The 22,392-nt window shown below is 40.3% G+C and overlaps 1 protein-coding gene across 3 annotated transcripts in view; it reads left to right on the forward strand.

Moving 5' to 3' along the window:
* Positions 1-22,392, forward strand: part of map3k5 (mitogen-activated protein kinase kinase kinase 5) — an 85,424-nt gene that overhangs the window by 30,390 nt on the left and 32,642 nt on the right. For all 3 annotated transcript variants that reach the window (XM_015354584.2, XM_015354590.2, XM_069196121.1), the window contains 8 exons: positions 632-771; positions 2,537-2,560; positions 10,162-10,355; positions 13,402-13,570; positions 15,763-15,869; positions 19,513-19,686; positions 20,098-20,210; positions 21,479-21,638. In XM_015354584.2, the coding sequence (XP_015210070.1) occupies positions 632-771; positions 2,537-2,560; positions 10,162-10,355; positions 13,402-13,570; positions 15,763-15,869; positions 19,513-19,686; positions 20,098-20,210; positions 21,479-21,638 (1,081 nt within the window). The remainder of the gene's footprint in view (positions 1-631; positions 772-2,536; positions 2,561-10,161; positions 10,356-13,401; positions 13,571-15,762; positions 15,870-19,512; positions 19,687-20,097; positions 20,211-21,478; positions 21,639-22,392) is intronic.

Consider the following 22,392-nt stretch of genomic DNA (forward strand, 5'->3'; position numbering starts at 1 on the left):
ATGATTGGTAAAGGCCAATTGGAAATTTTCGCCGGGGTTACACCCCTACTTTTTTCGAGAAACGCCCTGGGATTTTTAATGACCACAGAGAGTCAGGACCTCGGTTTTACATTTCATCTCAAGGACGGCGCCTGTTTACAGTATAGTGTCCCCGTCACTATACTGGGGCATTAGGACCCACATGGACTGCAGGGTGAGCGCCCCCTGCTGGCCCCACTAACACCTCTTCCAGCAGCAGCCTTAGTTTTTCCCAGGAGGTCTCTCATCCAGGTACTGACCAGGCTCACACCTGCTGAGCTTCAGTGGACTGCCAGCTGTGACTTACAGGGTAAAATGGCTGCTGGCTGCCTTCATTAGCTCTTTCAGCAATTTTTTTGTCATGTTTATTTCAATGAAGAGCTAGTTTTATTGGTCGAAATACGAACGCACGCTTTTTATGCAATATTTAAATACCGGCTTTCTGTAAATTGCACCATTGTAATGGCGCTGCAGGTGGGGGAGAGAGAAACGCTTCTCTTTTTTGAGGAATTTGGATCCGTCGTTGGATGTTTTCTTGGCCTGCCGTCTGCCTTTACCGTGACACGTGCCGTGAAATGTTTTCGTTGACTTTTCACTCTTCTTTTGTCCCCAGACATCGCCGTCGTGGAAATGACGGATGCGTTCCGGCAGCCTTCCCTTTTCTACCACCTTGGAGTGAGGGAGAGCTTCAGCATGGCCAATAATATCATTTTATACTGTGACACAAACTCCGATTCGCTGCACTCCCTGCAGGTACACGTCCTAAAATCTTCCCTGTGACACCACATGCTGTGTTTTTCTAGATCACTTCTTCTTAACTTCAAAGTTAACAAGTGCCATTATCTACCGAACTGTATCTGTATTAATAATCCGTTAGGAGCAAGTGATGCACAGAACCCTCTCTGTTGGGGAGAAAAGTCCCTTGAAAGATGTCACCATTAATGATTCTTCATCATCGCAGATTAGATCATGTGTAATGCACAATCTTCATTTAAATGTTTTGAGTATTTATTTATTCTATTTATTACTGTTTTGACTGATAAAGAGCCCCTTTATAAAGCTGTGAGCAAAAACAGGAACTGCAGGTTGAGAGCCTCCTTATGTAGAAGCGTAGGGAAGAGTGTTATTTGATGCATCCCAGAAAAAAAGGTGGAACGGGGTTAAAGAAAATGTTAGATGATTCATCTACAACAGGGCAAGCACAGAAGTAACAGAGCAGCAGGCAAGGTTGAATACTGAAGACAAAGTTAATTCATTTATTTGTAGTTGTCGTTGGCTTAATCTGCTTTGTTTTTGACGTTTAATTTTGCAACAGTTAAATCTTCCATCAGATCTGTTGGAGACCCCATGCACATAGACTAGTTTTGCACTAAAGTGCCTGAGTCTTAGCAGTGTTTCTAAATGTGAAGCATAAAGAACATGAAGTAAAGGTCTATTTAAACAACAAGGACATTTATACCTCTCGCTCTCCTATGAAAAATTCAATATAGAGTATACAAAAGTTAGTACAGTATGCCCAACCAGTATATCCAGTATAGATTATACCAGTTAGTACAGCATGACCAAAGCTTTTTTTGGTCAGGTAAAAAAAAGCTTGGTTTGATTTCACGATAATTTAATGGATTTTAACTTGTGGTCTTCCAACTATAGATTGTAAATCTGTAAAAAAAACTAACTGAGCATTATGCACTGTAAAAACGTAGTCTTAAGCTCTAGGACAGCTTTGAGTGGATACTTTGCATTCTGAGACCAGAATGTTGGAGGTGGAGAAGTGTTCTTCAAAAGCAGCATCCAGCCACTGAAAACTATCCTAGATGAATCTGTGCTCGCAGAATCTACAAACTGCAAGGGTCAGACTTACATGTACCACACGGGCTATACTGTCTGAAGCATCATTCGGGCCACCAAATTCAGATCTCCATCACAGTGCTGTGTTGAATAATACGATCGGGGACGTCCATACATAGAAGAAATGGTTACCATGGGAGAGTTTATATTTGTATAGAAATCGAAAAAACATCTGCCTTACAACATGTTGGAAGGAAGAACTGGAGTCTATCCCAGCAGCAGCAGGGGCGGGGTGGGGTGCACCGGGGACAGGCTGCCGGTCCGTCTCGGAGCCGACCCACAGACTGAAACGCACACACCCGCAGTTTTACATGGTGTCAAAACGGAAGAGAGTTATGAACGGGTGAAATCTTAAACCAGAAAAAAAGGCTAAAGAGTTTTAGACTGTCGTGTAACACCTGTAGTAAAATATAAGAAAGTACTCTGAAAGATTGGGATTATTTAATAAATGCAGAAAATAGGGTACATTTCTGAAGGAACAACTTCATCCCATTCCTAATCAGTATACACTGTCCTTAAAAAAAGGAGATGCATGAAATAAAATTGTTGACCATGTAAAATGTGCAATTTTCCTTTAATTTACAGTTTCTGCTACTTCATTGTTATTTCTGAATCCTGTAGAACAACGATTCCTTTGTTTATTGATGTATTCACTTTTTGTCTTTTACAGGACATAATATGCCAGAAGAACACTGTGAGTATAAATGCATATTCTAAATTATATGGAATGTAGTAATTGTACGTTATACAGTTGTTATAATAGCGATTGCAGTTATTGAAAACAATTATTTTTATATTTATTTATTTTGTCTGCTCATAACATTTTATTGTTTAATATTATATACCCTGCGACCAAATGGATGCTTTTATTTCTGCTGGGTGTGGATGGATTGGGATGTCTGTCCAGAAGTTACGAGGCGCTGTAAAATCGATGTGGTCTAGTAACTGCAGATGGACGGTTCAGCAGTGACTCGTATGGATTACCGGTCCTCTGTCTGGCTGCAGTGTTTTCAGTCAAAGCTGCATTTCTCCTTCTTCCTCTGCCTTAGTTTTGCCATTGACACTGTGAGTCACAATATAAAATTAAAGCAGAAAGCCTGACAGCGCACATTTGATCCTTTTCTAGAGCAGGTGGTGTATGAATGACTTAAACTTGGGCTCAGAAACGTCAGTTGTGCTCCTTCTATATTGACTGCCAAATTAAACCGTTAGGTCATCAACAATCACATTAATGATCCAAATTAAATTTGTTCTGGGGTTTCATAGATATACTTTTTTAATATATTTTACTCACCTTTTTGTTCTCCAGTATCCATCCTTTTGTGTTTTTATCCCAATCACTTTGAAAGGTTAACTTATCACTAAGTATTGGAGCATTCAGTTCTGTATTACATATTTTCTCTCTATTTCATAGTGTACTTGTACTATGAGAGCAATTGTGACTCGTGGTACCTGGTTTCACTTGTTTTGCTTCCACTAATTTTGCATTCAGTTTCTTAAATGTGAAACCTCACGTTAGTTTATTGTCTTGCATCCATCCCAAAAAAAGTATAAATGTAAAAATACTATCCGCTTCAAATGACCTGCATTTATAGGGAGACGCTATAGCAGTATGGCAGCTTACATTCCTTTAAAAGAGGTGGTTTTGGCACGTATTTGCCTTTTAATTTTATTAAAATGCATGGTTTCTTAGCTCTCACTCAGTCCCATTTTATAATAGTCATACAATTCAGAGATTGATGAAATGGAATCATTGTAGCAGTGATCTTCAGAAAACCTCCAGTTATGGAGATTTTGTTTGCCTGTGAAAGCCTGGGCTGAGTGATGTTAGTTTTTCAGCTTTAAATATACTTTTGAAGATATTTGAAAGATCAATTTGTGTATCGCATGGCTTCACACCATAAGGTTACTGCTGTCAAAGGGTATAATTTGTCCTTAATATGGCCCAGCAGGTGGGAGCTGTGCTAACTCACATTGAAAGCTTAGCTGAGGTAAGTGGCTTTACAGTGTGAAATAAGGTGGCTTGGTATTAAAGGGGCAGACAGCCTGGTTTAACATCCCCAGGCTTTTGTTGTGAGAAGTATTATGTTTTTGTTTTCCTTTTGTAAGTAGCCCCTGTAATGGAGATTGCACATACAGTGCCTTGCGAAAGTATTCGGCCCCCTTGAACTTTTCAACCTTTTGCCACATTTCAGGCTTCAAACATAAAGATATAATTTTTTTATTTTATGTGAAGAATCACCAACAAGTGGGACACAATTGTGAAGTGGAACGAAATCTATTGGATTTTTGAAACTTTTTTAACTAATAAAAAAATGAAAAGTGGGGCGTGCAAAATTATTCGGCCCCTTTACTTTCAGTGCAGCAAACTCACTCCAGAAGTTCAGCGAGGATCTCTGAATGATCCAATGTTGTCCTAAATGACTGATGGTGATAAATAGAATCCACCTGTGTGTAATCAAGTCTCTGTATAAATGCACCTGCTCTGTGATAGTCTCAAGGTTCTGTTGAAAGCGCAGAGAGCATCATGAAGACCAAGGAACACACCAGGCAGGTCCGTAATACTGTTGTGGAGAAGTTTAAAGCCGGATTTGGATACAAAAAGATTTCCCAAGCTTCAAACATCCCAAGGAGCACTGTGCAAGCGATCATCTTGAAATGGAAGGAGTATCAGACCACTGCAAATCTACCAAGACCTTGCCGTCCCTCTAAACTTTCAGCTCAGACAAGGAGAAGACTGATCAGAGATGCAGCCAAGAGGCCCATGATCACTCTGGATGAACTGCAGAGAACTACAGCTGAGGTGGGAGAGTCTGTGCATAGGACAACAATCAGTCTTACACTGCACAAATCTGGCCTTTATGGAAGAGTGGCAAGAAGAAAGCCATTTCTCAAAGATATCCATAAAAAGTCTCGTCTAAAGTTTGCCACAAGCCACCTGGGAGACACCCCAAACATGTGGAAGAAGGTGCTCTGGTCAGATGAAACCAAAATCGAACTTTTTGGCCACAATGCAAAACGATTGTTTGGCGTAAAAGCAACACAGCTCATCACCCTCAACACACCATCCCCACTGTCAAACATGGTGGTGGCAGCATCATGGTTTGGGCCTGCTTTTCTTCAGCAGGGACAGGGAAGATGGTTAAAATTGAGGGGAAGATGGATGCAGCCAAATACAGGACCATTCTGGATGAAAACCTGTTGGAGTCTGCAAAAGACCTGAAACTGGGACGGAGATTTATCTTCCAACAAGACAATGATCCCAAACATACAGCAAAATGTTCAAAGGAATGGTTCACAAATAAACGTATCCAGGTGTTTGAATGGCCAAGTCAAAGTCCAGACCTGAATCCAATCGAGAATCTGTGAAAAGAGCTGAAAACTGCTGTTCACAAACGCTCTCCATCCAACCTCACTGAGCTCGAGCTGTTTTGCAAGGAAGAATGGGCAAGAATTTCAGTCTCTCGATGTGCAAAACTGATAGAGACATACCCCAAGCGACTTGCAGCTGTAATCGCAGCAAAAGGTGGCTCTACAAAGTATTAACGCAAGGGGGCCGAATAATTTTGCACGCCCCACTTTTCATTTTTTTATTAGTTAAAAAAGTTTCAAAAATCCAATAGATTTCGTTCCACTTCACAATTGTGTCCCACTTGTTGGTGATTCTTCACATAAAATAAAAAAATTATATCTTTATGTTTGAAGCCTGAAATGTGGCAAAAGGTTGAAAAGTTCAAGGGGGCCGAATACTTTCGCAAGGCACTGTATAGGTTAGTTCTTGATTGTTTTATCTGTAAGTGTTTCAAAATAGATCAGACTTTTAAACTGGCACTTTAAATGAATATACAGTTGTATAAACGAGAAAACTATGAACAGAAATTAAATAGAGTGGCTGACCGGCAAAAGAGGATTTCTCATTTCAGATGTAAGTTAGCCGGTATTTATAATAACATTTTATAATTGACAATAACGAGGTGTAAGGTTTTTAACGCGTGCTTTGAGATTAGGTTTAGTGAGCACCAAAGAGACTGGGGTGAGTAATTGACAGTCAGTGAAACTAAAAGTTGTGAGCTTCAATCCCCTGTGTTCTGTAATGTACTTTTGATGCTATTCTAAGGAAAATGCAGTAACTGCAAAAGCATCTTCTGAAGTTTTCTGATGATCTTCTCAGATCTGTGCTTGTCAAGATACCATCTTTTGGACTGTACCACTTCTTCAGGCTGTGCGTTTGCCTGGTTGCACCTGGTGATCAGTGGCACCTTGTCACCCTTGAAAGCCTTCCTTCAACGGTTCAAAGAGTGAAAATGCACTGGGGCTACACCCTGAGCGTGAGGAAGTCATAATGCTGATGAGGCTGAAACATTTCAATACTGTTGTGTACTCCTGCACACAGGCGCCACCTTTTCGAAGTTCTTGTGGTTGCTCCTGTATTAAAAAGTATTATTATTCATCAAATTTCACATTACCAAGCAGTAGAAGCTTTTCTCTGCCCCCCTCCACAGATGAACACAAAATATTTACAAAACCCTACTTTATTAGTAGGAAGAAAGTGTCAAGAGAATGACCCCTCATGACGTTCTTGTTGCTCCGCTGATACAGAATCCCTGTGAATATGCGGCATGGAATTGCATTTCAGGTTTAGCAGCAGAACTCATCACATGCATTTTGTCTGCCGTTACACACATTATTTTGTTACATTTTTTATGGTGACAGTCAAATTATTCAAGGTTTCTGTCACATTGTCAAACTCATTCTCAGCAATTGCCTATGCTGCCTGTGTAGAAATCTTTATTTTGCTCCAATCTTTTGCATTTTAATTATTTCAAAAAGCCATTCTCCTTTTATCAATAAGTATGAGCCACTTGAATGTTGATTTTGCCAAAATGTCTGACCTTCCTTAAGTATCGCTCTGGTGCTGGTGAAGTGAAGATTCTGGCTTCTTGGCCACCATTAACTTCACTAGAAGGTCACTTTTATATCCGATGTTGGATTAAGTGCAGATAGGGGGCATTTTTGTAAAGCATTTTTTGGGGATTATAAATGTATCTGTTTAACAGAATCCCTGTGATTATGTGGCACAGAATTGCATTTCCATTATATACAGCTCCTTATTAGGAGCAGCAGTCACCCTGCATGGTTTTTCAGTGTCACTTTTTTTTATAATTCATGAAGGAGCTGAATGGTAATTAGGCCTAACAGTCCAGTAAATTGACTGGGAAGTAATGGAGAAGACAATTGTTCTTTTAGTTTGTGTATGCCTAAGCCTTTGCCAATCTCCCAAACATTTACAAAATAAAAACACTTTTACTCCTGCTTTAATAATAATTGGATCAAAACGATCAGGGTTGCTTGAGTACATACAGCACTTAGGAAGCCGGCACCTCAGATCCTGTATTCACTTTTGAAGACTTGTGTAGTTCGTAAAACACCATTGTGGTTCTTATTGCCGTTGCCTAACACCTTGACATACTGTGTGTTACATCAAGGGTTGTGACTCCACACTTGATAAAATGGGCACATATTTGTCCGGGAGAATCCCACAACATGGTCAGAATGACCTCACCCGAGCGTAGCTGTGAAAACACCAAACAGCTCTCAGGCAGCCATTGATACTTAAAATCTGGATTACGTTCATCTTAGAGCCCAGATTCGCCCAGCAACCAGAACGCTGTGACTGGTATGGTTTTGGGAAACTTATGAGTTTTTGGAATGCATAACATACAGTATATGTCCACTTGTTCCTTTTTTTCTTGTAATCTTGAAACACCTTTGTAATGATACCATTAATTTAGAAGTACCAACAGACCGTGCATTTCGTATTTCAGTCATTGCTTTCAAGATTGATCTTGTTTGTGGTTTTTTGTGCTTGCACTTTTACCACATGCTTGTGTGTTTGATTGTATTTGCAAAGAAGGCGATGCTAGAAGCTTTTTGGACCCACTGAGTTAATCAAGAGATGTTGAAAACATTCTTTTGCAGGAAAGCATTATTTTAAGATGAGAAGCATTTTCTGCTCAAACTCCGTTCAGTGGAAAGGCAGGGTTAAAAATAGAACTGGAGTTTCCTAATCAGTAAACATAAAAAACTGTCATGAGTTATTTATAAAAACATCCCTTATGAAACAGAAGAGCGAGTGTGAAGTATGAGAAATCATTTGTCTAGAAATTAGTGCCTTTCTACATAGTGGGATTTACTTTGTAACTTTATTAAGCATGTATTATTTTGTGTGTATTTTTTAAAAAGTGCATCATTCATCTAATACCGTAAAAGAAAATGGTAAATAATGTGGTTCCCAGGCCAGGTCTTTCATTTTTAAAAATGCAAAAGAAAGTACAGTGAGTTTCAGAAAAGCTCAGAGAGGCACAGCTGTTCAGTGAAGGAAATGGCGACCGTTGCATAAATTAATGAAAGAAAAACTTGGGCATAGATGTCTCGTGTTATAAATGTTGCTTAAAATGTCATATGCAAAAAATTCACAAGAAGCTAAGCGCTTTGTTTTGAATTCATTTCCATAAGCACCCAAGTGTATTTTACCCAAAATAACATGAGGCATTAAGCACTTAGTAAAAAAACAAAATGCTTTGCACAGTGCAGGATGTTCCCTTTTGGATGTTTTTCTTGAGGCCGATTTCTGCTAGGCGCAGTTTCATATAAATAATAAAAGTGTGCTATGTCCTACAATATTTGGAAAGTAATGAATTTTTATGGGGTGACCGTCTCCCGACCGAATGCCTTCCTTCAGTAAGAGTAAGAGAGGACAGCGGATCATTCCCATTTCCATTTGATTACCATCAAAAGCAGCAGGGTGATGTGGGAGATTCCCATCTTGTCTGAGCCCTCCACAAACTGGCAGAGACAGCACCTTGGCTGTGTCTTTAGCTGACTATGACTGGGGTCCACCCACAGTGCCTTACAGCTGGTTGAGCAAAGCCAGGCCTGGAGCGTCTGTATTTCCTGTGCCACAGCTCCTACACCCAGCCCGGCGCCTGTAAGTTTCACAGTAACGCCGCTGCGTGTGGTTCACGCAGGTGGGGCCATCTGACAAGCAAGCCTGCTGCCCTCACCCTCCCAGTGTGGTATAGATACAGGGTTTGTAGTGGTGCACCAAGATAAAGAAATATCTGGTAATTATAGACTGGGTGGGTGAAAAATAAATAAATAAATCAATACATACATTTTAAAAATGCTAAACTTTTAAATAACAGAAGGACCCTCAATTACATATACACACCTGCTTAAAGCTCCATAGCTTTGAAATTGTGAACAAAATTTTGGGAAAAGACCTTAATTTAGCAGAAAGGCTAATTGATTGGAATGCAGTTTGGGACAATCTACTAAATGCATCTTAAACTTTTAACCATCAACTAACCCACTTTAAAGTTTTGTATACAGTAGATCCTTTTGGACACCATGCAAGAGATATGAAAGAGTTGCAAAGTAACAGGTAAAGGTTTATTCCATGCTGAAAAGAGAAGAAAGGAAACATTGTGTTCTTCTTCTTTTCTCAGCGTGGAATAAAACCTTTACCTGTTCCTTTGCAGCCCACACATGCTGACACAGCTCCCTACTTGAACTATCATGAAAGAGTTGACTCAGAGCCTCTTTGCAAACTTTGTTCAGAATTACAAAAAGTACAGAATTGGTACTTTTCATGCACGTTTTGGGACGGCACAGGGGTCAGTTGTTTTGGGGATCACCACTGGATCTTTTTGTGTTACTACTTCATGAGGACTCATGACTTGAACTAAAGGAGTGTTTGATGGTAGCAGATAAACTGTTGAATGCTCAGGGTGTCCAGCTGGCGCAGTAGTTAGCACAACATAGTGTGTGTGTGTGTGCCCTGAGATGGACTGGCAAGCTGTCCAGGGTGTGTCTCACCTTGTGCCCATTGCTTACTGGGATAGACTCCAGCTCCCCTGTACTGGATAAAAATGCGTTTAAAATGGGTTGACGGAGTTTGAATAATGTGAAAATATGGTACAAATATTTACAAACAATAAACATTCTCACTACTACAGTCTTAAAGATACCATAAATCGTATGGGACTGTTGTGATGATCATGAAAGCAAATACCATTTTCAACCAGCTTAGGTCTGAGGGCAAAGCAAGCCTTATTATAATAAATATCTGAAAATATTCTAATTCCATTACTTTTAATATTGAGGCTGCAGTTTCTTGCAAATACTTTCAAAATGCTGACTTCCTGCTGTTACCAAGAAACCTCACAAGTTGCCTCATAGGATCTGTTCCTGAAAATTGCATTCCAGCTGAAATGTTTGTTTTGTTTCTACCAGACCTGTACAGGGAATTATACCTTTATACCGTATATGGTGACGCCGCACAATAAAGTCTACTGCTGCGAAAGCAGTCTGATGAAGGGACTGACGGAATTAATGCAGCCCAGCTTTGAGGTGCTGCTCGGGCCCATCTGCATGCCTCTTGTGGATCGCTTTGTCCAGCTGCTGAAGGTCTCGCAAACCAATTCTTGGTAAGTTTCATAAGCGCCATGAAGGACTATGTGCCGTTATCCAAATTTAGCTTTGGTTCCCCTGCAGTCATGTGCTAAAACGAAATGTTTTAGGTAGTGAAATGAGAAGTCTCATGAAATATGTGTCTGTTATACTTTCCTTTACAAAGCCGGTGAAATCGAAACGTTCTCCGATCTCCAAACAGTGATGTTACTGAAAATGTGATGGATGCATCAAAGCTTTAAATGTGTATAATTTGATCAAGAGCCTGTGATGGAAGTGATTAGAACTGCTTGTCTTTCCTAAAAGAGCACTAATGTTTAATGGGCATATTGAGATATAACATTCAGCCATAGTTCAACCGTAGGACTCATCTCATTAGCTGTATCTTTCCAGTACTGTGTTCCATTCATTGGTAGGTAAAGGAAATGTGCAGTTTGATGCAATTGTGCTTATGACCGAAATTGCTAATTTTACCAAAGGTTACACATTCTAAAACACTTTATACTGATTAAGCTGTCTTTGCATTTGGGATGGTGTTTATCTGTTTTTATTCCTGCATTTTTAAAAGTACAGGACATAACAGTACGTATAAGCAACAGGACATAAGCTGTATAAACAACAAGGAGGAAATAGTACAACATAAGAATAATTCAGAACAGGAAGTGTCTCAGCACTGACTGCTCACTGATAGGGTTGGTACTCCTCATTATTTTCGGTTTACTCTCAAGCCACACTTTAAGCATGTCAATTGAGGTACTCTGAGCATTAGGAGAGGTGCTGTTGCCAATGTTGAGGTTTACTTCCAGGAAAAATGAGTCAGGAAAAGTTGTATTTGCACTTTGGCTGAATTCTGTTCCGATAAAAAAAAAAAACCTTCACAGCACGGGAGGGCTATAAAACTAACTTAATTTTGGTACAGATTTGAAAACAGGTTCAAGTCGCAATGAATAGATGTGTCACTAAGGAGGATGGTTAAATATCTCAGGAAGCTGTAAATGGTGCCTTTTTACAGTATAGTGTCCAGGACATTATACTGGGGCATTAGGACCCACACAGACCACAAGGTGAGCGCCCCCTGCTGGCCTTACTAACACCTCTTCCAGCAGCAACCTCAGCTTTCCCAGGACGTCTCCCATCCAGGAACTGACCAGGCTCACGCCTGCTGAGCTTCAGTGGACTGCCAGTTGTGAGCCGCAGGTAGCCCAGTCAAGAGTACAGCAACAGTGTCCACAGCAGTGACCTGAACCCACAGTCTATCGGTTGAGTCTAGCGGCTTACCCACAATGCTACACTGGCCCCAGCTATTGCAGTACATTCGTATACTGCAAGCTAGAGCCCAGCTGGGGTCATTGAAAGCTGCCTGATGTTGTCTAAAGCTACAGTGCCTTGCGAAAGTATTCGGCCCCCTTGAACTTTTCAACCTTTTGCCACATTTCAGGCTTCAAACATAAAGATATACATTTTTTATTTTATGTGAAGAATCACCAACAAGTGGGACACAATTGTGAAGTGGAACGAAATCTATTGGATTTTTGAAACTTTTTTAACTAATAAAAAAATGAAAAGTGGGGCGTGCAAAATTATTCGGCCCCCTTGCGTTAATACTTTGTAGAGCCACCTTTTGCTGCGATTACAGCTGCAAGTCGCTTGGGGTATGTCTCTATCAGTTTTGCACATCGAGAGACTGAAATTCTTGCCCATTCTTCCTTGCAAAACAGCTCGAGCTCAGTGAGGTTGGATGGAGAGCGTTTGTGAACAGCAGTTTTCAGCTCTTTCCACAGATTCTCGATTGGATTCAGGTCTGGACTTTGACTTGGCCATTCAAACACCTGGATACGTTTATTTGTGAACCATTCCTTTGTAGATTTTGCTGTATGTTTGGGATCATTGTCTTGTTGGAAGATAAATCTCCGTCCCAGTTTCAGGTCTTTTGCAGACTCCAACAGGTTTTCATCCAGAATGGTCCTGTATTTGGCTGCATCCATCTTCCCCTCAATTTTAACCATCTTCCCTGTCCCTGCTGAAGAAAAGCAGGCCCAAACCATGATGCTGCCACCACCATGTTTGACAGTGGGGATGGTGTGTTGAGGGTGATGAGCTGTGTTGCTTTTACGCCAAACATATCGTTTTGCATTGTGGCCAAAAAGTTCGATTTTGGTTTCATCTGACCAGAGCACCTTTTTCCACATGTTTGGGGTGTCTCCCAGGTGGCTTGTGGCAAACTTTAGACGAGACTTTTTATGGATATCTTTGAGAAATGGCTTTCTTCTTGCCACTCTTCCATAAAGGCCAGATTTGTGCAGTGTAAGACTGATTGTTGTCCTATGGACAGACTCTCCCACCTCAGCTGTAGTTCTCTGCAGTTCATCCAGAGTGATCATGGGCCTCTTGGCTGCATCTCTGATCAGTCTTCTCCTTGTCTGAGCTGAAAGTTTAGAGGGACGGCCAGGTCTTGGTAGATTTGCAGTGGTCTGATACTCCTTCCATTTCAAGATGATCGCTTGCACAGTGCTCCTTGGGATGTTTGAAGCTTGGGAAATCTTTTTGTATCCAAATCCGGCTTTAAACTTCTCCACAACAGTATTACGGACCTGCCTGGTGTGTTCCTTGGTCTTCATGATGCTCTCTGCGCTTTCAACAGAACCTTGAGACTATCACAGAGCAGGTGCATTTATACAGAGACTTGATTACACACAGGTGGATTCTATTTATCACCATCAGTCATTTAGGACAACATTGGATCATTCAGAGATCCTCGCTGAACTTCTGGAGTGAGTTTGCTGCACTGAAAGTAAAGGGGCCGAATAATTTTGCACGCCCCACTTTTCATTTTTTTATTAGTTAAAAAAGTTTCAAAAATCCAATAGATTTCGTTCCACTTCACAATTGTGTCCCACTTATTGGTGATTCTTCACATAAAATAAAAAATGTATATCTTTATGTTTGAAGCCTGAAATGTGGCAAAAGGTTGAAAAGTTCAAGGGGGCCGAATACTTTCGCAAGGCACTGTATGTAGGCGCTGTTTGAACTTGTTCTCTTGTGTTACCCTATGCTTTATTCTAGCCAGTATTTACATGAAACCATTTTGAATAAAATCCGGAAAGCCCGGGAAGTCTACAGTGGCGCGGAGCTGGCAGCAGAGCTGGAGCGGATCCGGCAGCGAGTGGACAACATGGAGTGTCTGTCGGCAGACGTCGTCATCAACTTGCTCCTGTCCTACCGAGACATTCAGGTACGAGTAAAACTGCCGCCTGAGAAATGTGCGACGGAACTGTGTCTGGGTCGTGTTGGTTGGGAGCTCTGAATCCGTGATGTTTTACACATGTTATTTTGTAATTTGTCTGACTCCCGCGGGCCAGGAAGCGCAACTTCCTCTTGACTGGTTGGTCAACTGGGGCAGGAGAGGATGCAAAGAGCTTTAGTAGTCTTCTTCGAGCTTAGACACAGTGAGTCAGGTATGATAGTTACAGATAGGGGGTTACGAAAATAGAGAATGTCAGGAAATAGGCCGAGCAGATAAATCAATAATTTAAATAATCATAACCCCCCAGTTTTTAAAGTTTTTGTCCAGGAATATACATGAGCAGTTGGTATATTGTAGTTAGAGGCACATGAATTCTTTGTTCTCTGTCACAGCTTTGGTGAAAAGAGTAAATAATTCAGGCACACTTGATTAAGCAAACATTTATTAAAAGTGACACTGCACACACTAAACAACACACAACATAAACATACAACACGGGTTACTCTGTTTACAAATTTACACACACGATGTCCCAAAGGCCCAACGTACTAACCACCCAGAAAAATCCCAGACGGCTGCCAAGTATTTGACTCTTGCATAACACCTACAAAGGCCAAAAGAGGAGACGAGCTGCCTTCTTAACCTGTGGTTAAATCTCTCTCCCTCTGTAAGCCCGGATGCCACTAAATGAATGTGAACCTATCTGTCTGTTCTAAAAATGCACCCACAAACCAGGGGAGGCTGTTTTTAGCCAAGAGATTCTTTACACAGGAAATCAACGTTCCCTATAAATCACAGAAGAGCAAGCTCCCTTGACAGGCTTCATATACTAGGCTCTATTCTGATCTTTCCAGGTGATCTGAAGCTCCTGCTTTCCCCTTTGCTTGTCCCTTGTCTTCTTTTTCCTTCTTTACTGTCCTTCACTTTAACCTCTTCTGTACCTGCCTGTTTTATGCTGTCTTCCTGGACTGTTGCTAGGCCCATAATCATTTACCCACAGCTTAATGAACTAAGGTAAACCACGGTAAACTTCACGATTCCTTTGATCACTGAATCTGGCAACCCTATGTCTCGGTCAACATCAGACACTAGCCATGTGATACCCATTGTATCTAGATTTTTAAAGACACTTCATAACAATCTAAAAACATACCTTTTCCAGTGGTTAACTTAGTACTGTATTCACTGCACAACCCAGCCCTCAATCTCTGTAGAAAACAGTGAAAGAAATGACATTAAACTCAAAATGAAATCTCAAAGTATAATAAGAACTGAAGACAAGAATGAGAACATCTTGTCATTTCATTCTACTTTTTTCCTCTTAAGCATCTTGACCCTGTCCTGCCTGTGTGCTCGCTGTTGGAGAGTCATTGTTATAGATTAGTTTTCTTTGCAGATAATTATGCTTCTTGTTTTGAGCTTCTTTCACAGGTATTAGACTTTTTCTGAATAAAATCCCTTACCAAATTCAGTCACTGGATGCCCTGAAAGATTTTTTTTCCATTTTATTTGTTGGCATTTATACTGTATCCTTTTGTTTCACCGCAGTTTCAGAATCAATATTTAGATTTGCTTGAGGTTGTTTACATTTTCCAAGCCTAAATCAGGCCATAAGCATTTCCTTATGTTTTTAAAATAGTCTGATTTTGCATCAAAGCAAATGTGACTTTTTTCATTTCTGTTTCTTTGCACTAATTTAGAGTGTAAATGAAGAGCACGAGCTCATGTTTCGCGACGTGTTTTACTTTCACTTGCTGCTGTGGTTCCTGTCTGGTTATGTCAAGACACTTTCAGACCGGCATCATTAATGTTTAATATCCTTTCCTTCCAATTTACAATTAAATCCCGAGGGGATTATTCTAAATGCAATGAGCTACATGCTGCCTTATTTCGATTTTACCTCTCAGTGATGCGCGTACTGTGGCACTCTGGTATCACGGACGTTAATGGTATAAATAATTTACGCATGTGGAATCCAAACTGTTACAACATGTATGGCCTTAAATGCAGAACAGTTGTACTTTTAAAAATTAATTGGTGCTGTATACTATGAAGCGGTTAAGCGAGTGAAGGAGTGTTGCTTTCAGCTGCCAGTGGGTCCTTTCCCTCTTGGGAAATAACAGGCCTGTCCATTCTTCCCCGTGCGTGTGTGTGTGTTTGTCCCTGACGGCGGCCTCCAGGATTACGACGCCATCGTGAAGCTGGTGGAGACCTTGGGGACGCTCCCAACGTTCGAGCCCGCGGCCCACCCCCACGTGCAGTTTCATTACGCTTTTGCGCTGAACCGGTAAGAGCTGTGGGCTGGCAGCGACATCGGCCGCCAGCGCGGCGGAGTGCGTGTTGCTGGTGGGGGGGTATTAAACGGGACTTTTTTGAAGCGTCACTTCAATTCTGTCCTGCGTTTTAGCACAAGTAACGTTTTTGATAGCTTGGTAAATTGCTGCGTCCCATGTTGAGAAGAGAAGAAAAGACAATGTTGTGTCTCTTTTCTTTTCCCTTCAGCGGGGAATAAACCTGCAGGTGCTCCTTTGCAGCCTCCGCATGCTGATGTGGCTTCCTACTTCAAATTCTGAATTGTCACGCTTTGCTTTTCAAGAGGCCTAGGCAATTTGGTGTAATTGAGTAATGCTTATTTTTGCGCTTTTTGGGAAACAGGTACTTTAAAATAAAGTAAACAATGATAATATCACAGCCTATTAGTGTTAGTGGAATAATTCTGCATGATAAGCTTACAGATTGTCTACTTCATATTGCTGAATCACATTCCCTGATCTGGATGACATCCCCGGACTAACAGCAACTAAATGGGCCTCCTTTCATCTGTAACTTTGCTTAAAGTCTTTGAATCCTTGGGATATTATTGGTATTTGGGATAACCCAATAATAAAAATGTTAATTTAATTAACATTTTTATCACCACCTCATTCATGGATAATTGTGGACTCATGAGCTGGCATGATGATGGGGCAGCTGTAGCTGCTCTTTCAGATCCAGCGTCAGGAGGTACTGCCAGCTGCTTTCTGTCTTGTGTTGGCACTGACATGACGGAGTGCTTTTGGCTCATTTCCAGTGAGAAGTTTACCAAGCTTCCATGGAAGTACTTTTTGACCCTTTGCGATTTAGTTAACACAAGCTTGTACAAATTTCCTCAGCTTCCATGTGTGTTTTATAAGGATACAATAGATATCCTTGAGCAGGATATGTGGGGCGTATGCTTAGCGCTCGTTTTCTGCCAGAAGTATTGAAAAGAACACGTCTGAGCAGCGTTTCTTCTGTTTCACTACCGTGTCCTTTGTGCTTGTGAACTACCTGAAAAAAGGAATGAGAGCTTAAGAGAAGTAGCATGGAAAAGGATAGATGTGGAAAGATATGGAGATCGGATGTTCTTCCAGTACTCCAACAGAACAAGAATCACACAGAATGAAGTCTAATATAACTGCGACTATGATGTGAAACGTCTATGGCTGATGTAATACAGAAGTATTTCATTGAGATGTTGACTGGGGGAAAAGTCACCAACATGCCTGAGGCAGTGGAACAGAGTTCTGTGTGTGTTAAATAGTATTAACAAAGGAATGACACAAGAGTCTGGGGTAATAAAAGCACTCGGTAATAAAACAATCCCCTAGAGCCCTTATGCCATTCTGACAGTTGTAGTTAAGTAAACAAGATGTTATTCATAAGTCATAAGTCAACAGTCACTAAGCACAAGGGCAGTATTATGGACTGGAAAACTGCTAATGTAGTGCCCCATCTATATAAAGGGTTGAAAAAACTGAACCAAGTAATTATAGACCATGCATGACATTACCACTGTGTCTCAGATAAGATGGGGTTCTTTGCAGCATCTGTAGTTCCTTTCTTTCTCCACGCATTGATCTTTGCTAATGGTTTATCTTTGTCTGAAATGTCTAGAAAATGGTACAGTGCGTCCCTGGTGCATCTTTCTATTGCTGAGAATTTTGTGAAGCTTGTAATAAAAAGGAATGTCCTGACCCAGGCGTCCATGTGTGATATCACACATGATGTGAAAGACCTCTGATGCTTAAGGGAACATTTTGTCTGCTTGTGTAGAAGAAAATGTATCCATACTTGCTGTGCAGAGTGATGGTAACCCAAAACACAGGGTCAGTGCAACTGAAATGAAGGAAAAAGTCTTGGCCAAGTCCTGAATTAAGTCCAATTGATATTGCATTTTAGGAGATAAAGAACAGATTGAAGTAAAAAACACACCAATATTGGGTTACACCAAAGCATTTCAAATTATTTTGCGTTAAGTGAGCTCAGTGGGTTGTAGACTTCATGTCTCCAAGGGTTATCCTTCTAAATACTGGCTTTTACACTCAGAAATTTACTTAAAGTGAACTTGTTCCGATAATTATATTCACTTAAAATGAATCAGTTGAGCACAAAGAATGTTTTTGATCTGATATGATCGAATATACACATGTAATTTCTGATGACTAATTACAAAGAACAAAAGTATATTTATATAATACTCATGAACATGAATCTCATAATCACAAACAATGGCTTGAATACTTTTGGAACCTGGATATTTTATATAAAAAATAGTGGGACACGTATTCAAACCATTTTTAAAAATGGTGTGAGCATTTCTGAAGGCTGAAAAACTGACATATTGCTTTCTAAGTTTCTTTTGTGTTGGATCCCTGTTAGAAATAATTTTATTTTATTCTCTATACTCTTTGAGTTGAGAGCCAGGCAGTGTTTCAGTTTTAAGCTCCATTTGTCCTGTAAATATTGATGCTTGAAAGTCCCCCTGTCTTGGCTTTCACTTAACCCTCCGTTCTCCTTACAGTCACCCCCAGACTTCAAACCTGCCCTGTAAACTTCCACTTCATGCACTGAGCTTAACTGTTTTTCAGCTGTCGGAAGAAATGAGCAGTCTCTTGTCTGTTCAGGTTGAAAGAGCATTCACAACGCGTTTGTGTTACCTGTGTTTTCTAAACATCCGTAGAAGAGGTTAAATTGATGAAGGTGAAATAACTTCTAAGTTAACTATTTGTAGTGTGAGTGTGTCATTAATAGCTCATTTTCGTGTAATCTTTTCATGAATACAGGCCTTGAAATCACTGTCAGTATCGATATTAAAATGTTTCCTTGCTATCAACAGTAAAGACAATTGGATATAACGTTCAATAACGTGTAAAACTGATGTGACAGTAGGCTGACATGCAAGACAGTCATGCGTTCATGCATGTGCAGAGTACCGAAGAAGGAACGCGTTAAAGACATCATAGTCTTACAGATCCGTTTCAAACATGAATCATAGGAGTGATTTCTGTGGACTTCTGTAGGAATCAACCGTGCAATGGAGGATCAATGACATGTTACAGCGGGGATATGCAGATTGTTAGAAGACACTCGAATAGATGGCCTCGATTTTATAAAAGAGCAAAATGAAAGTTTCTTGAAATTGTTCCTCTAATAGTGATCACACTAAACATAAAAAAACTTTTCACCCTACCTGGTTTGCAACACACATATAGAAGGACAAAGGTACAGTCTTTGATTTGTGAATAATGTTACATCTGTTCAATTTTGAAGAAATCCTGTGCTTTTTATTTGTTTTATATGTGGCTGTTACACATATTTGTGTAAAACTTAACATGTTCCACCGAACATTAAACAGAATTATTTTGAAGCCGTTATTACATCACACCAGCTGTGTGTTCAGTGTAAAATATTTTTTTTCGTGAAAGAACTGCTGATCACCATCGCATAATTGCCGCATGTACACCTTGGAAACACCTTTAGTGTTAAAAGGAGAAATAAATATTTACTCAGTATATTTAACCGGTTGAAATATGGAAGGACTAAAGGATGCCCTCTAATTCTGAGTGCTTATTAGCCATAGGAAGTTTATGTATCAAATTGAATAGAAACACAGATTCTCTCTTTCTCAGGAGAAATCTGCCCGAGGACAGAGAGAAAGCATTGTCGATAATGCTCCCCCTTGTGCAGTCGGCGGAGCAGCAGGTGGCTTCTGACATGTACTGCCTGGTTGGCCGTATCTACAAGGACATGTTTATAGATTCACACTTCACTGACACGGACAGCAGAGACAGTGGTGCCCAATGGTAAGGTGCTGGTTTTCATGTGGATTCTGAGCTTAACTAAACAAGAGGCACTTACCGTAAACAACTGTGAAAAGTCTAAGCCATTTTAGGCACAAAATTTGTCTCCAGTAGTGTTTTTTGCTATTATAAAACCTATAATATTAATATACAGTATCTTAGTTTGGGAGAGAAGAAACCAAACTTGTCCTTTAGGAAGGACAACCCACGTACTGAAAACGATGCTCCTGAAAGTTGTGGCTTGGTGTGCGTGGTTCATTTTAATGGTTTCTGTGACAGTTTCTACAGTAAATCATCTGGGATTAATTGCTAATGCGGTAGGCTGGATGGCAAAGAGAAGCCCCTTCTACTGTAGCTTCGAAGACTTTTCTAAACACTTATGCAGAAATTCACTTGAAAGTGTCTTTTTCCCAGGTTTAAGAGGGGATTTGAATCGGAGCCAACACTACATTCGGGGATCAACTATGCGGTCCTTCTCCTGGCAGCAGGACACCAATTTGACACATCTTCTGAGCTTCGAAAAGTTGGTAATTATCAGCATACAACGACAGTGAGAAAGACTGTTTCAGGGTACAGGGTCATGTACAAGGCACTGAACATATGTGCATTTTAACATACTGTTATATATTAATTCTTATAAAATACAAAACAAACTTAATTACTCAGAGACCTATGCACCAACAAAATGTAGGAAGATGAGTGCTTGCAATAAGAAGAAATCCCTTAATTACTGGGCATCAAACAGAGGCTGGTTTGTATGTTCATCAGCCTTACACACCAAATGACTTGAGTTTAAGAATGAACTTTCAGTGTCTTTGTGAGAAGCCGTGCAGTAGGTTTAGCAGATCATGCAGTTTGCTGTCATCTTGTTTCATTTCTTGCTGCTAATCCACTATTAAAGGTTGTTTGAGCATTTATACTGAGAATAACCAACGAAAGGAAGAAAGAACTGTCAGGGCAGATAAATTAAGATAAAAACAGAATCAAAAACATGATTTGCTCTGTCAGAGAGCCATATTATAACATTAAAGAACGTTATACATCGTCTTGGGAAACTGTTTGCTTCCTACAGTTTCTCTGGAATGGAAAACACTTGAATGACAAAAACGTAACCGCAGTGCACAAAATACTGTGTAGCCGGTTCTGGTCTTTGGTCAGATTTTCTTGTCCTTTATCTGAAGCTTCATGAACATATATGTATAGTCGCATGTGTCCTGTAGTCCGGCCAGTACAATAAAGAAACACTATTTACTGTATTGCAGTAGTATTTAATGACCTTAGATTATTTTTTCAAGAAATGTACATCTTTAGTTCAGTTTATTACATTCATATCATTTTGGATGCTGAACTATGGGGGAAAATTATCCTGTTTCATCAAAACAAGGGAAGAAAAAATCTGTTGTGTTTATTTCCACTTGTTTTGCCACACAAAATGACAGCAATTCGGGTGTCTGTGTAGCAGAAGTCTTCTTTATTACATATGCATATGAGAGCCCAGCTCTTGCAAGCCAGACTCAAAGAAAAACAGCAAAACTTTTATCTTTTATACAGTGCAATCAAAACAAGTTAAAAGGCACTCCCACTACTTAAAGTATGACTATATACAGTATGGTCTTATTATGTGAAGCTACTATGCAAAGTTCTGAAATGCTATTCAGTACACAATTGAAGTACGTGACAAGCTGCCTTTTGGCTAAAGTTCCTTCGGTTCGGTTAGCAAGAAGCATAAGTACTTATTTTCAGATACCCACAATATAATGACAGTGGCAGTGTTTTTTTTTTTCCCCCTCTGCAGGCATGAAGCTCAGTAGCCTTCTTGGTAAAAACGGAAGCCTGGACAAGCTTCAGAGCTACTGGGACGTGGGGTTCTTCCTGGGGGCCAGTATCCTGGCCTGCGACAACCTGAAGGTGGTGGAAGCCTCCGAGAGGCTCTTTAAACTCAAGGCCCCTGTGTGGTAAGGAGAAAGCCAGGCTTGTGCGAGATATATGTACTGTATATAAACCAAGTATTTGTACCACACACTTCTATTGTAAAAACAAACAAATCCAAATATTTACAGTCCATATGTACTCGGAAGGAACGTTGTCGTACAAACGGCAATATATATTTATAAACACACATATATATATGATCGTGGTTTACTTTATGGGGACACATGTACCTTAATGAAATGTTGGTTATAAAGAGAAGTAATGCATAAACCATTAGCTTATAATAATAATAATAATAAACTTTATTTGATATGGTGCCTTTAAAGGCAGCTTCTCAAAGCGCTTTACAGAACAACAACAACAACAATAAATAAAAAGAATACACAAGATAAAACGCATTAACAATATACAGAGTAGACTGTGGATGGTGGTGCTAAGTATAGTAGGAGCAGAGGGGTGAAGAATAGAACCAGTTAAGTAAAGGCTCTACTAAAGAAGAAGGTTTTGAGTCTGGATTTGAAGGAGTTTAGAGAGGGTGACTCTCTGATATCCTTGGGCAGAGAGTTCAAGAGCTTGGGGGCATAACAGAAGAAGGCCCTGTCACCCATACAATGTAGACGGGCTTGGTGGACAGTTAGGAGACCAGAATTGTTGCGAATTGAGCGAAGGTTGCGTGGTGGGCAGTTTGGCGATAATAGAGGTACCAAGCCATGCAGAACCTTATTGGTGAGCATGAGGATTTTAAAGTTCACATGGAATTTGACAGGAAGCCTGGGA

The sequence above is a fragment of the Lepisosteus oculatus genome, chromosome 2 (genome assembly GCF_040954835.1).
Source record: "Lepisosteus oculatus isolate fLepOcu1 chromosome 2, fLepOcu1.hap2, whole genome shotgun sequence".
NCBI lineage: Eukaryota > Metazoa > Chordata > Actinopteri > Semionotiformes > Lepisosteidae > Lepisosteus > Lepisosteus oculatus.